This window comes from Osmerus mordax, chromosome 16 (genome assembly GCF_038355195.1).
Source record: "Osmerus mordax isolate fOsmMor3 chromosome 16, fOsmMor3.pri, whole genome shotgun sequence".
Classification (NCBI taxonomy): Eukaryota; Metazoa; Chordata; class Actinopteri; order Osmeriformes; family Osmeridae; genus Osmerus; species Osmerus mordax.
The window spans coordinates 5,662,063-5,681,220 of record NC_090065.1 but is presented as its reverse complement, the minus strand read 5'-3'; the positions used below and the strand labels follow the sequence as shown (position 1 = coordinate 5,681,220).

The 19,158-nt window shown below is 42.5% G+C and overlaps 2 protein-coding genes across 3 annotated transcripts; one reads left to right on the top strand and one right to left on the bottom strand.

Annotated features, from left to right (window-relative positions):
- Nucleotides 1-83: 83 nt before the first annotated feature.
- On the top strand, nucleotides 84-8,204 carry dnajb6a (DnaJ heat shock protein family (Hsp40) member B6a). 2 transcript variants are annotated; one of them, XM_067252506.1, is made up of 10 exons: nucleotides 84-225; nucleotides 2,348-2,441; nucleotides 2,563-2,672; nucleotides 3,234-3,299; nucleotides 3,487-3,597; nucleotides 4,019-4,162; nucleotides 4,285-4,510; nucleotides 4,652-4,722; nucleotides 6,503-6,802; nucleotides 6,904-8,204. In XM_067252506.1, the coding sequence occupies exons 2-10, from the start codon at nucleotides 2,377-2,379 to the stop codon at nucleotides 6,966-6,968; spliced, it is 1,158 nt and encodes a 385-aa protein (XP_067108607.1). In that variant the 5' UTR covers nucleotides 84-225; nucleotides 2,348-2,376; the 3' UTR covers nucleotides 6,969-8,204. The 2 variants fall into 2 exon arrangements, with proteins under 2 accessions (XP_067108607.1, XP_067108608.1); XM_067252507.1 differs by lacking the exons at nucleotides 6,503-6,802; nucleotides 6,904-8,204 and having other exon boundaries at nucleotides 4,652-5,821.
- LOC136958531 (transient receptor potential cation channel subfamily A member 1-like) lies at nucleotides 7,584-16,917 on the bottom strand. Its single transcript, XM_067252512.1, has 28 exons — nucleotides 16,856-16,917; nucleotides 16,475-16,616; nucleotides 16,189-16,339; nucleotides 15,788-15,963; nucleotides 15,484-15,591; nucleotides 15,042-15,150; nucleotides 14,631-14,776; nucleotides 14,173-14,309; nucleotides 14,017-14,065; nucleotides 13,758-13,857; nucleotides 13,565-13,665; nucleotides 13,100-13,269; nucleotides 12,576-12,740; nucleotides 12,320-12,434; nucleotides 11,910-12,076; nucleotides 11,360-11,459; nucleotides 11,105-11,164; nucleotides 10,912-11,010; nucleotides 10,712-10,782; nucleotides 10,386-10,545; nucleotides 10,198-10,287; nucleotides 9,869-10,038; nucleotides 9,512-9,641; nucleotides 9,211-9,393; nucleotides 8,860-8,928; nucleotides 8,580-8,684; nucleotides 7,961-8,070; nucleotides 7,584-7,835 (listed from the first exon to the last, which is right to left on the bottom strand). The coding sequence occupies exons 1-28, from the start codon at nucleotides 16,915-16,917 to the stop codon at nucleotides 7,598-7,600; spliced, it is 3,483 nt and encodes a 1,160-aa protein (XP_067108613.1). The 3' UTR covers nucleotides 7,584-7,597.
- Nucleotides 16,918-19,158: the final 2,241 nt, after the last annotated feature.

Here is a 19,158-nt window from a genome sequence, read left to right as displayed (position 1 = left end):
AACTTCAGAAGCATGGGGGCGCCATCCGGATTTTTGTCTACAGCGCCGTAAGGCAGAGGAAGAGCGATGTAACCGGATGTTGCGTGTAATCTTGCTACAAACAACCATACAGGCTGTTGCTGATCATGACCAAATAATAGTATTTTCTAGAAACAAGCGAACAAATAGCTAAGATTTCCATAGCTATACTCAACTGAAAGGAAAGGGAGACTTCTGAAGAACAAGGTAAGTTAATTGCTGCATTGTGTTTATGGGGTGCATTCTTTTGATGATCATACATGGACTGCAGCTAGCTAGCTAATTAGCCGGACGCTTCACGAGCGCAGTTAGCTACTTTAGCTTGTTGGCGAACGAGAACATCTGGTTACGACGAGGGATTTCAGTCATACATTAAGAGCTCGACATCTAGCAATTACATTGTACGGAGGGATCTGATCTGTAGAGCAAACTACTAGTAGTTAATAGAAAAATGTCTTGCTAGCTGCCTTCCAACCAGCGTAATTGACCATTCGCGAAGATGGGAGTCTTGCTATCCAGATCATGCGCGAGATATCGCTACTAGAAACCTATTAACGTGTGTAAGCAGATAATTTTGATTTGTGTCATTACAAACTCTTGCCTCAAGTTGCTTACTCGTATTACATTCGCTAGTTACATAGTTAATAAGAGCAAGTCACCTGGCTAATACCATGGAATCTACGAAGCTAGCTAGGCTAAGTTGCAGCTATCGAGCTAGCTGGATAACCAATCAGTCCCAGACCAAAATGGATACAAGAAGCTAGCCGTGCTAACGTTTTGGTATCATGTAGCTACATGCTAGTACCGGGCTGACGACGGAGACATAACGGTTTACGGTGTTCCAACTGTGCCTTAATCGATTAGACAGTGCAAGCTAACCTTAGGCAACCATAACCATAGCTACTCTTTTACTGAATGGATAACCCGAAATAATTGCGTCGTTTTCTCAGTTTAATTAAAGAGATAACAGCTCAAATTATGAAGGTTAGTTAGCTAATTAGGTAATTTGCTAGCTAGTACATGCTACTGGCCAGGTTGCTGTATAATCGTGCAAGGCCTGTGTAAGAGACACATTGTTGTAGCAGAACCTGGGGAACACTGGTTCTAGTTTTAAGTTGCGTGCATTGATGTGCCTCGGCCCATCAGTTAGTTGTGTTTATGCGCCACACGGCTGTGGGTTGTCTAAGCCTTGACCTCTAACCCCACACTCCCGCTATCCAGCTGACAGTCCAATTAACTCCTTAGGGCAGCAGGGAACTGTCCTGTGGGGCGATAAATTAAGCTACTGTTGGGTTTTGCATTGTCAAGATTAGTCCGAAAGGGGCCCCAGTGCATGTAGATTAGTGATGCCGGTGTAGTAGATTAGTAAAGTTTAAACTCCCGCTGATTGTTCTTTCAGTGAGTGTTATTTTTCAATCATCACCAGTTTAGAATGTGTAATGAGGAACTGGTTCTAGGTTAGTCTAATTGCCGATATGACCAAAAATGGATTCTCATGGAAGACTTGCAATAAACTAATGTCTGAGGAATTTCACCATTGTGTGTTTGTTTGCTGAGGGATGATGTTTCAGTGATTCCCCTACCATTGTTTTGAAGGGGCGGCCTGTCCCCCCAAAACAACCTCCCCCCCCCCCCAAAAGAATGCCAAAATATATATTGGGCAGTATATTCCCAAAAAACTGACACGCGAGATAAAGCTGTTTTTACACATAGGCCATTCGCTTGTTGCTCGTCGCCTCAAAAGTTAAATGAATTTGCGACAGAAGTTTGGGGAAGCTGTAGGGAAACACTGTTTGGTTTCAATATACACTACCGTTCAAAAGTTTGGGGTCACTTAAAAATGTCCTTATTTTTCAATGAAGATAACGTTAAATTAATCAGAAATACACTATACATTGTTAATGTGGTAAATGACTATTCTAGGCGGAAACGTCTGGTTTTTAATGAAATATCTACATGGGTATATAGAGGTCCATTTCCAGCAACTATTACTGTATGTGTTCGACTAATGGATGATTAGAAGGATTAGAATTAAAATGCCAAAGGTCTGCAATGTTGTAATTGCTGCAAATGGAGCATTATTTGACGGAAGCAAAGTTTGAAGAACAAAATTTATATTTCAAATAAAAATAATTATTTCTAATAATAATAATTAACCTTGTAAATGTATTGACTATATTTTCTATTCATTTAGAAAGTTATTTGATAAATAAAAGTTTGAGTTTTCATGGAAAACACAAAATTGTCTGGGTGACCCCAAACTTTTGAACGGTAGTGTACATTATACTGAACAATAAATTAATCTGACAGTTTTTGATTTCCTTCCTAGGTTGTACGGTTTGGAAAGCACTCCAAATCATGGTGGAGTATTACCATATTTTAGGAGTGCAAAGAAATGCATCTCAGGAGGACATAAAGAAAGCGTGAGTTTAACCTTCGATCCTATAGAGTTCATCGGTGGGCTGTTGTTTTCTCAAGTGGTGTCCTTCTCACACGCAACACCAGGCACTCAACCCCACTTCCTGTCTCCGTCTCTCCATGCAGATACAGAAAATTGGCCCTGAAATGGCACCCAGATAAAAACCCAGAGAATAAGGAGGAGGCAGAGAAGAAGTTCAAAGAACTGTCTGAGGCCTATGAAGTTCTGTCAGATGGTGGGTAGAACTCCATAATGAAATTCCTAGCTGTTGGTCCCTTTGCAATTGGAAAGTAGGCTTTCACAATACCCATCTTTTAGCAAGACCAAGTCGCAAATGGTTTTGGATCCTGTCAGTTTACTTTTTAATTCCAAGGGGCGTTATCAACTGGCGCAGACCAAAATCCCTCTGAATGCAATTGGATATATTTGGATAGATGCACCAAAACATTGTCTTGGTTTTTAAGGAAAATGCCTTACCGGTGCTCGCCTGTACCCAACCAATGATTGACCCAACCAGATTCTGGTCGGAAAAGGAAATGTGTTTGAATGGGAGGGTGGCCAGACCCATCTGCCAGAGCAAAAATAACATGCGCTGGCAGATTCGTCTGGTTCCTAGATTCCCCATCCCCATGGACACACTGATGTATGCACAGAGGGTTAGTTCAGGGTCCTCTGAAGAGCAGCATCCTTTGAGCAGTTAAGGGAGGATTTACAGAATGATACCCCCTTGTGAAAAGAGTATATTAAGTGATATGCAAGTGTTAGTTGTGAATTGTTGTTTTTCCTGATCTTGCAGCCAACAAGAAAAGCTTGTACGACCGCCATGGAAAGGCAGGACTCAATGGAAACATTGATGGAGGCGGTATGTATGGCTTCAGTTGGAACTCATATATTTGATTGTCTAAATACGATCCCTTATAGGCTATAGTGGGAGATGTAACCTTTAGACTGTGTTTCAACCAGCTTACACATTGAGGCCACCAAGAAGATTCAGTGTGTGAAGTAATCACAGCTTCGTCAATGTTTTATTTGGTTCGGTGCATCTGCAGGAGGGCATTACCACAATGGCGACCACTTTAACACAGGGTTCCAATTCCGGAACCCTGAGGACGTCTTCAGGGAGTTCTTTGGAGGGCGAGATCCATTTGCAGATTTCTTTGGTGAGTGAGCTAACTTATGTAAACTAGGCTGTTTTCTTTGTTGGATTTCATTCCAAGGTATGTTGATGTGACCTCAGTAGGGGTTTCTTCTCAAGGAACAAGGATTTATTGTTGTACTAAGTTTCATTGGATGGAGTTGAGAGATTCCTTCAGGGAGAGGGAGATGATCATTTGAACCAGGAAAGGTCGGATCAGAAGAATGCAGTAGAAAGACATCCCTGATCAGGATCATATTTGGCTGGTTAGATTACCATTCACAGCATAAACAGCTTACATTTGGATATGTACACAGACCCACCGAGGACTGTATTTAGTTGTAGACTGTATAGAGCGAGGGCTATTAAGTTAACGGCAGGTGCAGGTGGGATGAGAAACTGGGTTTAAATTGACCGCTGTACTGCTACCCTCTCCTCCATGGCAGGCAGGGACCCGTTTGGTGATGAGTTTTTCGGTGGAGGTCGGAGGCACCATAGGGGGGTGAGTCGGAGCCGGACTGGGGGGCCCTTCTTTGGAGGGTTTGGTGGGTTTCCTCCCTTTGGTGCCGGCTTTGCCCCCTTCGACCCAGGTGAGACACACCAAGCCAGCGGATATTCAGGAGATAAAAAGTTGTGTAAATGTGTATTTGTTTATTTTACGTCTCCATCTCCTCTGCTTTGCCCGTCTCGTCCCACTCTGTCTCCACGACAGGCTTCACACCGTTTGGACACCTGGGTCACATGGGCTCCATGGGTCATATGAGTCACATGGGTCACCTGGGAGGTGGTAGCGGCGGCGGCGGCTTCACCTCTTTCTCCTCCAGCTCGTTTGGGGGTGGGGGAGGGGGCGGAGGAGGAGGCGTCAGCAGCATGGGAAACTTCCGCTCTGTGTCCACCTCAACCAAGTTCATCAATGGCAGGAAGATCACCACTAAGAGGTGCACTCACCTGCTGTCTGTTTATGCTCTGTGTTTGGCCAAAAGTGTTGCTTTAACAGAGCGGTTGTTGACAAACATAACTACTTCATTTGTATCCATACAAATAGTTACAACTCTCTCTCTTCAATTGATTTCTTGTAGAATCGTGGAGAATGGACAGGAGCGAGTGGAGGTGGAGGAAGATGGACAGTTAAGATCTTTAACCATCAATGGTAAGGAACAGCTTCTGCGACTGGATAACAAGTAATACCCCCTGGAACTTTACCTGGCTGCAGCACAAACAAACTTGAGCAAAAAAAAAAAAAAACAGATGCTAAATTGACATTGTTTGGATGTATGTTAGTTTTTTTATTCCCCCCTCCCCTCCCCCCCCCCCCCCCCAGTTATGCGTTTCTTGGTAGGTTAAGGTGTCTATTTAGATGACACTTTCTATGCATTTTTTTTGTTAATGTATTTATTAGAGCTGTCAGTGATTGGCTCAGGGTGGTGTTCTGCTTGCGTTGGGGACCATGGTATTCTTTAGGACCACAGAGGGCACTGTAGTATGCAGGGTCGAAAGGTCAACCAGCTAATTTTCCAAAATGTATCTTTTGAAATAGACATACATTTGTATTTGTGAGTTGATGAACCGTTTTGTGTAGAATTAGAACAACAAGATACACTCCCATTAAATCATATTCAGGTTATCACTCATAATTTACCCAGAAAAAAATAGTTCTCAAAATTAGCTGGCTGATTTATTAGTCTTGCCTAATGGAGCGACCCTCAACATTTTTATTTTCAGCACTGTCTTTCTGTATGCTCTTCAGCCTATCACAGTCTGTCTCTGGAGTGCTCTCTATTTGTCGCCCTCTCTTTCCTCTAATTGGCGCTTAGCCTTTGATCATGTTCTGGACATGGGACACATTGTACATTTGGATTAAAGCATGACTGCTTTTTTCGTCTGGATATTGAATAGTGTTGAACTGGAAAAAAAGAAAAGAAAAGCGTAACCCTTTGCTTTCCAAACCTTGTTTACTACTTTACTGCTTGTCTCTCTAACCTCCTGTTGGTGACATTTCCTTTTTTGTACATGCTAGTAGAATGTGTTGATGATGTTGTTTCATTTGTTCTAATGCAAGTGTTTTTCTTTTATTTTAAGAAGCATGTATGCCAATAAATGTTGTTGAGTCTTAATGTTATTATTGCATAACCATGCACAAATTAAGGAGTCGTCGTTATATAAATGATATATACATAGAATTTTGTGCACTTTGTAAAACAATTTGAAATCAATAAATATGGAATTTCCTCCTTTTTTGGGGATGTCGAGATCTTGGGTGGCTTGTGCTGTTTTTTCTCTGGGAAGAAGCAACTTTACTCTTGAAAGCTATTCACAAATTTCCTCCGAAGGAGTAGAATTGCTTGATGTGGCTTTTAAATCATTTATCAACCCCTTTTCCCTAGATCTGAGAGGTCTAAACTAAAATAAATATATTAAAAACTTGCCTTAATCCAGCATGTCAGAAAAAAAAAGATGTTCTTTGGGGTCAGATAGAGTTGCTTTGGGATTCAGTGATGCTTTTGCTAACATATTCTTCAGTGTGATTGCATGCCAGCTTGGTACTAACTTGCATATGTGGACCCTTACGTTTGAAATGGATGACTTTGCACTCGATCACACTCCGCAGTGAGTAGCACCAGTATTGAGAATTTAAATAATGTAGTGACCAACTAACCCACATAAGAGGTCTGTGTCCCTATTTGTTGGTAGTCTAAAGGAACTAGTGTTAGCACTTCGGAACAGGTTTCAAGCACATTTCAGTGAGGCACTACAATTGGTCTACAACACACCTCTATTACCATGACTGTCAATGAATTTGATCGATGAATGGATGTGACCCTAACATGAAGCATATATCCTATGCCTATGAATGTGGGTCTTTTAGACCTGGGTCACTGTATCTCTATGTTATAGTAACCCCATGCCCCCTCCCTTCTCCCCTTCCCCAGGCCAGCCCAGCAACCCACCTGCTTTAATGGGAGACGGGGATGGGCTACCCGCACACACATCCCGCCCCCTCCCTCATGTCCAACACGCAAAGACTTCCCACCACACACCCAATCAGGGCAGAGAGGAGACTCGAGGCTCAAATACTTCCTCCCACACACCCAGTAAGGACAGAGAGGAGGGGCGGAGTTCAAACACGTCCTACCACACCCCCAACCAAGACAGATTGGAGGGGCGGAGCACAGGGACTTCTTCCTGTACAAACAGTCAGGACAGAGATGAGAGGCGGAGCTCAGCGTCAGGTTGGCGCAAAATGTCATAGCTGGATCAAATTTTTTGTCATATCTCAATAATGAGTATCGCGTGAACGTTTTGAAAACATCTTTCTTGTCTGTGTCTCCAGGAAATCCTGACCATAAGAGGAAGAGAACCATGTCTACTGAAGATGCCAAGAAGAGAAGAACATGAAACACAGCTTAGCACACACACACGCACGCATACAAACACCTCAAACACACACTTTTACTGCTTAAACAAGACAACATGATTTAATACAGGGGCAATGGCATTACGTATGCATACATTCAATTAATTCTGTAATCTCGACTGCCTATCTACAGCAATTGTAACCCTACATAGGGAATTTGACCAAATTATTTTGCATTCACATTGTAACGTTATGATGCTTTAAGTGGAAAAAGTACTAGGTTTTTGTCTACTGTAATGCGTTAGGCTGCTTAGCTGCACATATGTATGGGTGGTAGGTACTAGCTTCATACTAAGGTCACAGATATTCTGATCTGTGGCTGTTAAGGCGGATCCTGCTATATTCACTGACACCTATATAGTTGTGATCGTCTCACCAACCCTCATGACACTGAAAGACTGACTTTTCCAACACCTTTGGTGAGAATTATACTTTGACCAGAACACATGCAGTATGTACTTTTGACATCATCTGACCCATAGTCTGGTGGACCCATATGGACTGCTGAACACTCTTTTTTTAATTTAACGTCACTTCATGGGAAGAGAAGCAAAATGGGAATCATCCAGATCAGTCCAGTCCATCCAGACCTCCAGCCCCGCCTTTATGTCTAACTCCCTCCCCTACATAAAGGTGACTCTCTGGCGGCTATGGCCTGTAGCACTGGGTCCCAACGGCTTGTGCTGCTGGAAAGTTGCAGCCCCAGCCTGTTCCTGTCCCGGTTGCGGTAACCCTGGAACAGCTGAGGCCCGTCGTGCTCCTCGGCCTCTGAGCTGATCTCCATTTTCTGGATGATGAGCTTCAGTAGGTCATGCTGCTTTTCCATCACGCTGGAGATCTCCTTCAGCCTGTAGGAGGTGTGATGACGGAGATAGTGAAACGGGGAACCGGCAACGTCACAGCATTACTGTATTCCAAACTGCACACCAAATACATCACTCAGCAAGCTGAGGTTCTGGGTTGCTGAGGCTACCTGTACTTCTGTTTGTTTATTTCCTGTTCCAGTGGCAGGGTCTGATTAGTGCAAGGCTTTAAACGAGCATGTACGGTTCCTCCAGAATTCCAGAAACAGAAGATCCCTTTCTGGAAAAAAAAAAAGACAGGACAGCTAGATGGGGTTTGGGAAAGGTAACTAAGGCAGGGGATGACAGTCTTGAGTGTTTTAACTATATTTGTTGTAATAAATAGTTTGACATTTTCTATTTTTTCCTTTTTGCTACTGGTTCAAATGTGTTGTGTGTTCACATTACATTTAGTCATTTAGCAGATCCATCCAGTCATAGACACAACCCTCACTATACATTGTCATTTAGCAGACACTCTTATCCAGAGCGACTTACAGTAAGTACAGGGACATTCCCCCCCCGAGGCAAGTAAGGTGAAGTGCCTTACCCAAGGACACAACATCATTTTGCACAGCCGGGAATCGAGCTGGCAACCTTCTGATTACTAGCCCGATTCCCTAACCGCTTAGCCACCTGACTGACTGATATATCGAAATGTTTTTTTTAAATTATACCTGACCCCCATGTTCAACCAGGACCCTCTGTGTACAGCAAGACTGGACACTGTAGTTCTATATGCACACACACCTTTCCGTGGCAGGCTTTGTTGGGGTGCTCGATGATGGAATCCTGGTCAACTCTCTTCATAAACCAGTAGGGCAGCTTCTCCTCCAGACTGGTATGGAGAGCAATCTGTCGGGGGAACAGGAGAAGAGGAAAAGGAAAAAATGAGTTCCTTAACGGGAGATCATTTATTAGATAGTTAGTGATTCCATGAACTTATTAGTTGGAACAGATTGTCATGTCTACTGTAGGGGTTACTTGATTAAACTTTGAATGTAGCACATTTTTGACGTTTCAGACACACCTGCATCCCAATCTGTTCAAGCACAGCATTGTTCTGGACCTCCGCAATGTCTCCAACAGCCAAACCGATCTAGGTTACAACAAAGGTTAGAAGTCTAGGTGAAAAAATGACCAAAAAAAGAATCCTGTGCTGTATCGAATGTTTGTATTTCAGACTGTTGAATGGTGTCTCAGAAGAGATCCAATTCGCCAACTCCACAAAATAACCAAACATCCCACTAATAACCATAGGCCAAACAGCATCCAGTCCGAGGCTGGTCCTTGGGACTTTCCAGTCCAAGACAGCACAACTTTACTACACGTGCACTTTTACACACAAAAGTGTTACTGTCATGTCTAGTGATAAACTTACCAGCAGGTTCATCAGCAGGATAGGCACGAGCAGGACAAACCAGATGAAGATGGCGAAGGTGAGATAGGGGAAGGGCAGATGATCCGCCAGGTACGGCTTCAGAATGTTCTCCTGGTAGTTAAACTCTCCAACCATCATGACAAACGTGTTCATCACCGACAACTGTAACTTGTTGACCTGATTCTGCGGATGGTAAACAAGTGAATTAATCAACTGTATTCCACGGGAAGTGGTTCACCAGAAAGTGATGTGCTATTTACCATGTTGATTCAGGGTCAAAATCATTCTGAATTTAAAGTACCTGATCTATCATCAAGGCATAAAATGAGAGTGCAAAGGCCAGCATCAGACAGGAGAAGAGTAAAATGATGCTGAGGAGGGTCTTGGAGATCTCTCGAAACATCACAACATAGATACCAAAACGCTCAAACCTGGACAGGACAGACAAGAAATGAGTTACTCAAGCCAACAAAATACCTAAACCAGTCATAGAATACACCGTACGTTCCACATTCAAAGTTGTTTTGCAGGGATTCAACATTTGCAACCTTGATAAAAACGTGAATGCAGTAACTTGGAAAGAGTACTATCAGGACAGTATTTCACGTTGACAAAATGTGGTCAAATATATTTGAGCCAGCAGGTGGAGTGTGTGTACCGTTGCAGGTAGAAAAGGAAGTTCAGCCAGGATATGAGGACAGCGAGGGCTCCTGCTTGCCAGTGCCAGGTGTCCTTCTGATCCAGCAGCAGAGGAACCACAAACACCAGGGAGCTCAAAGCAGCCGACCAGTCCAGCAGGTTAGTCCTATCATGGAAGTACCTGGAACGCTGTTGAGATGGCAGCAACAACAGTCCCCAAAAACAACAACTATAATGTTGGACAATTGTTCGTTGTTGGACCTCGTTGATCATTTGTAGAGGTGGGTTTGCAGACATGTACCGTATATTAAAGTTAGTGAGTTAGTTTGAGAATGCTGGGTTTTTTACCTGTTGAAATATCTGCATGATCTCTTTACCAACTGCATACAGGTTCATAGCCAGAACCAAAAACATGCAGGTTGTGATATAATAACATTGCTGCAAAGAAGTATTAAAACAATGTTTGGTGAAATTCAAATCTCAAATGCAAGTGTAATAAGTACATCGGTAATATCCAGAGGACAGAGACTCTTTACCTTGTCAAAGGAGTTGGTGACCATACTGAGGTAGGTGTTGTTACTGCTTGTGTTGTTGTTGGCGACGGGCCTGAGGTTGATGATGAGGTGGGTTAGCGGCAGCAGGCCCAGAGAGTACACCCCCAGGTTCAGAAGGTGGATCTTCACCCCATAGGCCTTCCTGGGGAAAAGGGGAGAGGACACTATGGATGTACAGGGATTCTAGAATGTGTTCATTTTGTTTCATGAAACCAAAGTCTTTCATAATCCGCCTATTCAACATACAATAACTTGTAACTTATAACAATGCTGGTTATAAGTGCAGGTTTCTGACCCCTGTCACTCACCATTTCATCTCTAAATACTTATTGCAGACAGGATGGGTCAACAGCTCCACACGATTAAACTTGACCATGTGCTGCGTTCACAATCACACACAACAACAATTACAAATGCAACAGAAAACAACACATTTAACCTAAACAAATATCTTGAATATCATTACCAAATACTCTAAACCTCAAAGCAATGGAATATGAGGGCTTACATTCAAGGCAGAAAGAGGTTCAAATGTGTAATGTTGGTCTTTTCTTGCCAACTTCATGACATGGATCGGAGCTTGAAGCCATCTAAAGTCGTATTCAATCTGTTTATTGAAAAATTTTGCTGTCAACATGGACATCTTAAGAAGCGCTATATGAAAACATGAATTTTAAATAAGTAATTTAAGTCAGACTTACAAAGTAGTTGGCGCTGTTTACATCATCTTCAGACTCCTTTATACAGGTGTCTAAAACAGTCTGCAGAGAATCAGGCACAGCAATTGCACTTGTCATACTCCCAACACAAGTTAAACGATTTGGAAAGCATACATTTCAAACTCACAAAGTCAATGAAATACAATATTGTAATATTGTAACGATAGTCATTTCATTATTATTATTTTCCAGAACAGCAGCTGTATGAATGACTTGCTAAGATCCTTTTACACAGACCTTAAAACACTCTGGCAGAAACTCGATGATATCCATGACAACACATCTTTTGTTTGGGTCCTCAGAAGTAAAATTGTGCACTATCAGAGATTCTGCACCTCTGCCAATGGAAAACAAAATTACAATCACCATATTTTGAGTTGTCCTTGACGCATACTGTCTGGATTTTATACTACGGTCAACTTTAAGCAGGTTATTTCCTGACCAAATTTGGATCTTGCCTGGCTGACACTATAAAAAGATACAATTCATCAGGCGGGCCCAAATACCATGGCTTCCACATAACACTTCAGTCAAGACACAATATTTCTCCAATGGGACAATTAGACATTTCTCAAAAGAGACAATCAGCACATTCTGTTCCTCTTTGCTCAAGGTCACACTCCCTGCTGGCTGGTTGCCCAGTAACCAGCCAGAAAGTGACCGTCATAAAGCCAGGAAACCTAACACAGACATGCCTACAGACATGCAAGGTATGACAGAGCCAATAGAAGCAGCCGGAGGCTGGGGTTATGTCAGACGAGTGGTGTCACCAGGACGGTGGGCCCACCTGGCACTCAGGATGACACTGTCCGTGGTCTCCTTCCTCCCGCTGAAGACGGCCTCGTGCAGGAAGCTGTTGTCCGCCTTGTTGAGGGTGACTTTGGCTCCTCGTTCCAGGAGCAACATCACGGCTGCAGTGTGGCCCTCCCTTGATGCCAGGTGGAGGGCTGTGTTCTGGAACACACAGTGATGGGTTTTGGGGGGGTGAATAAGATACAACCATTAACTCGTCTTTGGGGATTGTTTGTTGATTTGAATCTCGAGTCCGTATTGCAACTAATGATGACATTATAGAGTTTGTGTATGTGACGAGTGTATTATTCAAATGTACACGTTTTATCATTTCAAGCTTTGGCTGTGCAGAAGCCTTTTTGCTTTGTGAGCTATTCCTGAGCAGAGGTAGGAGAGAGACCAGACCCCTTCCTCATCAGTCTTGTTCAGCAGTTTGCTATTAGATGTCAGAAGAGTGTTCATGGTCTGTGTGTAGCCCTCGGCTGCCGCGTAGTGCAGACATGTCCAGCCCTTGTAGTCGCTACAACGCAAGTAAACACACATGCACGCACAAACAATTGTCAGCAGTAACATTCATACCAAGTCAGTGACAATGTATTGGTGAATGAAGTTGACTTCTGACAGGGACTGCTGTAGCGAAGTGCTTCACAGTGTGCCGTACCTTTGAAAGAGTGACCCCCTCCTCAGCAGCAGTTCCACCACTCTGACATGGCCGCTCCGGGACGCCATGTGCAGGGGCGTCATCCCCTTCTCATCCCCCTCGTTAAGCAGTCGTGTGTCGGCCATGTTGTCCAGAAGCCTGTGGCATGTGTTAATCCTCCCATACCTGACGGAGAGAAAGAGAGAAACCTTTTGATTCAAATGCAATCGACTCTAATACAGTACCAGTCAAAAGTTTGGACACGTATCGAAATGTTTTTTTTTTAATTGAACTGAACGCTCTGAAGGATTGGTGTACATTACCCGAGGGACAGGGGTACAGGGGGACAGGGGTACAGGGGGACAGGGGGACAGGGGGACAGGGGTAGAGGCAGGCCCCCTGACCTCTAATCTAGACATTTTGTAATAGTCCCCCTCACAAATCCCAGTCACGGTGTGTCTCACCGCCATCTTAAACCAAACCTCCACGCCTGGTCTGAAGGGCTCTGCGGCCACATTGATCTTCCTATTCATACAGTTACTCACTCGGCAGCAAAGTGCAGGGCAGACTTCTTCTGTTTGGACTTGTGTTCCAGTGAGACGTTGAGGTTCAGAATGTTCTTGACAGAGTCGGGGATGCCCAGCCTGCAGGCGTAGTGCAGGGGGGTGCAGCCCTCGTGGTCCTCCGCTCCCAGCAGCTCCCTCACACTGCTCAGCTGGGACAGGAAACACGGGAGCAGAACATAACTATTTCAGCTCCAGACCATAGGTCCCTATCTAATGAAATGTATTAAGTCTGAAAAGTGTATTCCATGTGTTTCAATTGTGTTGGCGAAAATGTGTTTGTCACCCTAATGAACACTAGATGGCAGTGTTGTGCATTTAGTCTTGGGATTTGATAAAGACGCCACATTTTCAGACAAAACTAACCTTAAACCATGGACCTGCTGATCAGTGAGAAGTCTTTATCACTGGCATTGAAATGCTTTGTGGGCACAAATACACAATTACCTGAAGAACCCCAGAAGAGAGGTTTTTAAGACCTTTGGGCTGCAAGATGGCAAGATGAAGAAAACTACAGCCAGTTTTGTCTTTTATTTTCAAATCGGCCCCTAGACAGAAGAACGTTTAAACAGGGATTATTAGAATTAGGATTGCATAAAATGTGGTTGGCAATTGTAGGTGTATGTTTTAGGAGTCAAACCATAGGTTAGGAGCAGGTTCACAGTTTTCCAGGCCCCACAGGTTGTTGCAAGGAGCAGTGGTGTGTGACCCTTACAGTCAATGAAGTTAATGTCTGCCCCCTGTTACAGTCATGAGTAAAAGATCATTTATTATGTCTTTGTATGTTACAATATGGTTTATATTGTAATGACTAAGAACTACTATAAATGTGTAAAACTTTCACAGGTTATTAGTCAGAGCTATTCATGTGTCTTGAAACCCTTGAACATTATGCTTACCTTCGATATCAGGTATTCAGCTAATTCAAAGTGGTCAAATAGTGTTGCCCTTCAGTTCGAATAAGACAAAACAAAAATTTTAGAATCCAAGTAATTGTCGCTTCGTAATTGTCTTATATATTTTCAACGTTTTTCTTCAGTAGAAACAGACTGTACTTGTGTAGAGGTGTTTGGGAGGCTCCGTCAGTGATGTTGATGACATCACAGACCCTGTCGTAGGAAGACAGCATGAGCTTGACGGCCTCCATGGCCCCTTGGTTACAGGCAAAATGAAGCGCCGTGGACTTGTCACACTAGGAGAGGAAAACACGCACTCACACACTTATGATGAATACGGATGTGAGGTAAATCTGCAATGATTTAGATGTGATTGTGAGTGGTTGACCATAGATGAAACCAGATCTCATAAGGCACTGATAATGGATCTGTACTTGAGAATGTGGCATTACCACTCAAAAGCCCAAAGTGAGCCCTCCCATATGAATACATGACATCATCCTATTGTTAATCATGTATTTCCTTATTAAAGCATTGCCATCCAGTTGACTTATCCGGCTTTTTTTCTGTTGAACCCAGGACTATCGAGAACAGTTAAACTGATATGAGAAATCTACCTGTTGCTGGTCTATGCGAGCTCCATAGTCAATACACATCTTAATGACCTCCAGGTTTCCTCCACGGACAGCCAGATGGAGTGGGGTGCTGAAGAACTTGTCCACATAATTAATGTGGGAGTCTATGGAATGGCCGGTTGCATCACCTTATAGAGAGAGAATTGAAAGAAAATGTGTTTAATTGGCCATCTTTGCACCCGATGCATACTACAGATGTGACCAATAGCACTAAGAGTGGCGGATAATGGTCTTGTCGAATCAAAGGAATTGAGATTGGAAATATGTCATCTATTTTTGCTTATCACTTCATAATGTTTTAGGACCAAACCATCATGTACAATGTAATTGTCTTAAAGTAACTGGGAGTAATAAAAAATCTTACAGACTATATTAAATGGATGATTGACCTACCCTCTTGGAGAATCACCTGCATTGATTGCTTGGCCCCAGCAAAGGCAGCAGCGTGAATGGGGTAATGGCCCAGCTTGTTTTGTTGACACAGCTTGGCTCCATGTTTAAACTGCAAAACAACAGGTATAGGATCAAGCCTGCATAACAAAAGATCTGAAGGGACAGGAGATGGAGTAATCGTGTAATTAAACAGGCTTTATGACAGCCTGCAATCAGATCAGCGCTCCGATTTAATATGGTTTCATCAACAGTCCTATCAGTTTAATAACTGATAGCTTTGAATATCTGTAAATCATCCATTGTGGAGTCAATATGGACTTTTTATATCCTGCTTTGTAATGTAACATGCTCTATCTCTCACAGTGTGTGTAGGTGTGTGTGTGTATGTGTGTGAGTGCCAGGACAGTGTGTGTGTGTGAGTGTTTGTGAGTGATGTCCTCACCAGTATCTGCAGGGCGTTGTGGTTGTTTACCGAGCAGGCCAACATGAGAGGTGTGTTCCCCAGATCTCCCTCCAGGTTGGCGTCAGTGCCGCTGTGGGAGAGTAACAACTGTACATAGACACACGTACGCACACACGCACACACATTTAGTCAGTTATGCTTTAGAACCGTCAACTATGACAGCCAACTGATTACTGCTATTACGTAAACATAAATTTTGAATACAACTTTTGATTTTGAATCAGAGTTAGAGGCTGTGAAACACATATAGAATGTGTTGTACTATAAGGTCCAGCTGACTAACATGGACCAGGGTGTTGTATGTTTGGTTGATCGCCAAGTGCAGAGGGGACATCAGGCCTCGGTTGAGGAGGTTGGGGTCTGCTCCCTTCTCAAGTAGACAAAGCAGGCTCTCCTTCTGATTCCTCTGCACCGCCCAGTGGAGCGGGGTGTTCCCCTCATTATCACGGCAGTTGAGCTCTGCACACATGGGATTGCCACAGGCACATATGGGTACGCAGAAACACAGAGCCATACATTAGAACGTGCATTAGAGCGTACATTAGAATGTACACCAGGGCATTAACGAGTTTGATGTCATCCAACCGTTCACAAACACATTTTGAAGACACGTTTATTGTTACACTGAATGTACAACAGTCGATAAAGAAGAAGAGAGGAGGTATTGTGAAGAATGCATTTGACCTTTTGCTCCTGCTCTTTGCACTATGACTTGTATGGTGCCCACATGCCCTTCTGCCGAGGCGTGGTGCAGTGGGCTGGCCCCAGACAGGTCTCTGATGCCCATGTGTTCAGGATATTTCTCCAGAACAGCAGTGTTACCCTGACGAGCCCACTGATGTGGGGTGGAGGGATGTTTTAGAAATAAAACCGTATAAATAGCTATTTTATTGAAAAGCAAAATCTAAAATGAAATGTTTCTTTGTCACATACATTTTGAGAGTCAGTAAAAATATAAAATTGTACTTACGTCGAATATTTTGGCAGAAATATCGTTTGCGTAATCCCCAGAAATCAAACTGTGGTAGATCTTGTTTTCCATTGCACTGGTCTTTGAACAGCTTATTGTGCTCTCCAGCTCATGGCTACATTTCTGTGTATATTTTAATAAACTATGGGATTACAATTGTAGCTCTGACAAATACGCATTGATTTCTATTGTAGCATCTGAACACCTCTCAAACCAGTGCAAAACAATCTTAATTATATAAACTTACAAAACACAAATACAGTAAACCACATATAACTATACAAAGTGTAGTTTGGTGTGGCAGTTTGAATAGGAAAACAGACTCAATGTAAATATAAAATATATCATACCATAAAGTTACCAATCTCTGATACAGCTTACCTTGTGGTTGACTGGGAGTGGTGTGAAAGTTTTTGAGAGTCAGTTCCTACCAGAGTGGGCATTTATATAGACTGATCCATCTGGCAGATCAAATGACAATGGTTACTCTGGTGAACTTTGGTCAGACACTCAAGAGCCACAGGACTCCAACACAAATGCATTAATGGATTCCATAATGCACCTAATTGTACAAAAATCCTTCTTCTGAACCCACATTAGCTCTGCTAAAAGCTAGAGACACATTAGCTCTGCTAAGAGCTAATGAGCTCTGCTAAGAGCTAATGAGGAAAAAAGCAGCCTGAACACATTGTCACTTTGCAAAGGCTCGTATAGCCTATAACTGAATTTTACAATGTGAATTTGATAATGGAATTTATTTCCAAAATGCTCTGTCCCCCGATTCGTAAATGTCTGGTACTTTATATAGCATTAGCTAGCAAAATACTCCAATTGTGAAGTAGCAAAAAGGACAAAACAGACGTTGTGACATTTAGGTAGGCCTATGTTAGTCTACATTGCTCACTTTGGCAGATAGACAAAGGATGCTATTTAACCCTTGCACATGAAATGCACACTCATATCCAATACTCAACAGTCAAAGGTTGGTGGAACAGCTGGTTCCTTCTTCTTCTACCACTGATGTTTAATGCACTTGGGTGACGACAACAATGCTGTCTGTGGAGTTGGAGTAATGATCTATTGATAGGTACAACAATATTTTCATTATCAAGGAGAAACCTTCATTAGTGAGTCAAATCCATGTCAATATTTATTGAGTTGAACCTTATAGCCTTGAGGCAGTGGTGAAGTAAATATTGTTCCTCATCATCAAATAGGCAGGTTTACGGTAGTCTTCCTGTACTTAACATGTACTATTTAATCTTTGATTGGCAATATAGTTGGTGTTTAAATAACCCACACGTCATGTCATGCACAGTCATGAAATATCTCTTGTGATTGGATGAAATAATGATATAGGCTATCTGATTGCCTGGTTGTTGTCCCATTGCCATTTCATGGGAAAAATAAGTTATTATTACATTTTCAATGGAAAATCTGATACTGCCACAGCATCAAATTTCTTAGCTCGGAAATACTTATGCTGATCTAGTACAATATGAGGTATATGCTTGCTTAGATGTATTCATCAAGACATCTCTAAGACACTTTTAATCATCACTTAATCATCCTTCTTTTACAATAACTTCATTGAAATACAGTCTTAACAATATTTGATTAATGTGATTTATTGTAATTAATTAATATATTTGTATGTAACATATATGAATGACTTGTAAAATCACTAATTTGATATGACAAGATCTGTAACTGCAGGGAATAAAAACAGACACATTCACATACTTAGAGAGAGCAGAAATAACAAGGTTGATTTTAGAAGTCTCCAAAAGTGGTCTTGGTTTAATGTTGATTAGGGCCACCGTAACCAACCCCCCCTGTGGTGACTTCTGAAACTTACAGCACAGCGCTTCCAGTACATCATGCATAATTTTTAGAGTCCCAAACCAGAAACCACAAAGGTAAATTACTTTGTGAGTCTGACCAGTGGTTTAGATTACTGTGCATTGTCGCCTCGTATATTATGGTTTGGTCTACACTTCAATTTAAACCGCATAGCCTGTGTATTACGATTAGGGTCATATATTTGGAAATGTATTGAAAGAGTGTTAGTGTTAAACCCAAAAATAAATCAATAATTGCAGCTACAGTTTCCTCCGTTTTACACAGTGTATTTGCCTTATAACGAATTAAAGTCTTCATTTAACTTCCTCCGAGGTCTCATTGAGTTCTACACAGGTCTCGCGCATTTAGTTGATATAGTTGGAGTGCTCGTGCGCTCCACTTGATCTGAACCTGTCCTTGGTGATGTACAGCTCAATCCAATTAGGTTTCACCTCCGGGCTGTGGCAGCCAGCGGGCAGGAAAGCTCCCCTCCTCTCAGTTGTTCCTGTGTCTTGCTATGCAGATAGGCTACAGTAGCCTTACGGCGCGCTCATCCATTTATTTTTTCATGTTCGACAACCGAAGGCTCCCTTCCTAACTCTAGACTAACGCTCATGGAGTACGCAATCTGCAGTTTAACTACTCCGAGTAGTGCAATTTTATCACGAGGGAGATATTTCTAGTATGTTTAATTCCGATTATTTTCAAGCAGAAGATGTGGACATACCCATCCACCATAATCACAGGCGGCTTGAAGACGGAATCGGATGGGAAGGAAGCCTAATCGCACAAAATCAACCTGTGTAATCCATACAAAAAGAGAAGAGTTCCTCTCTAAAGTA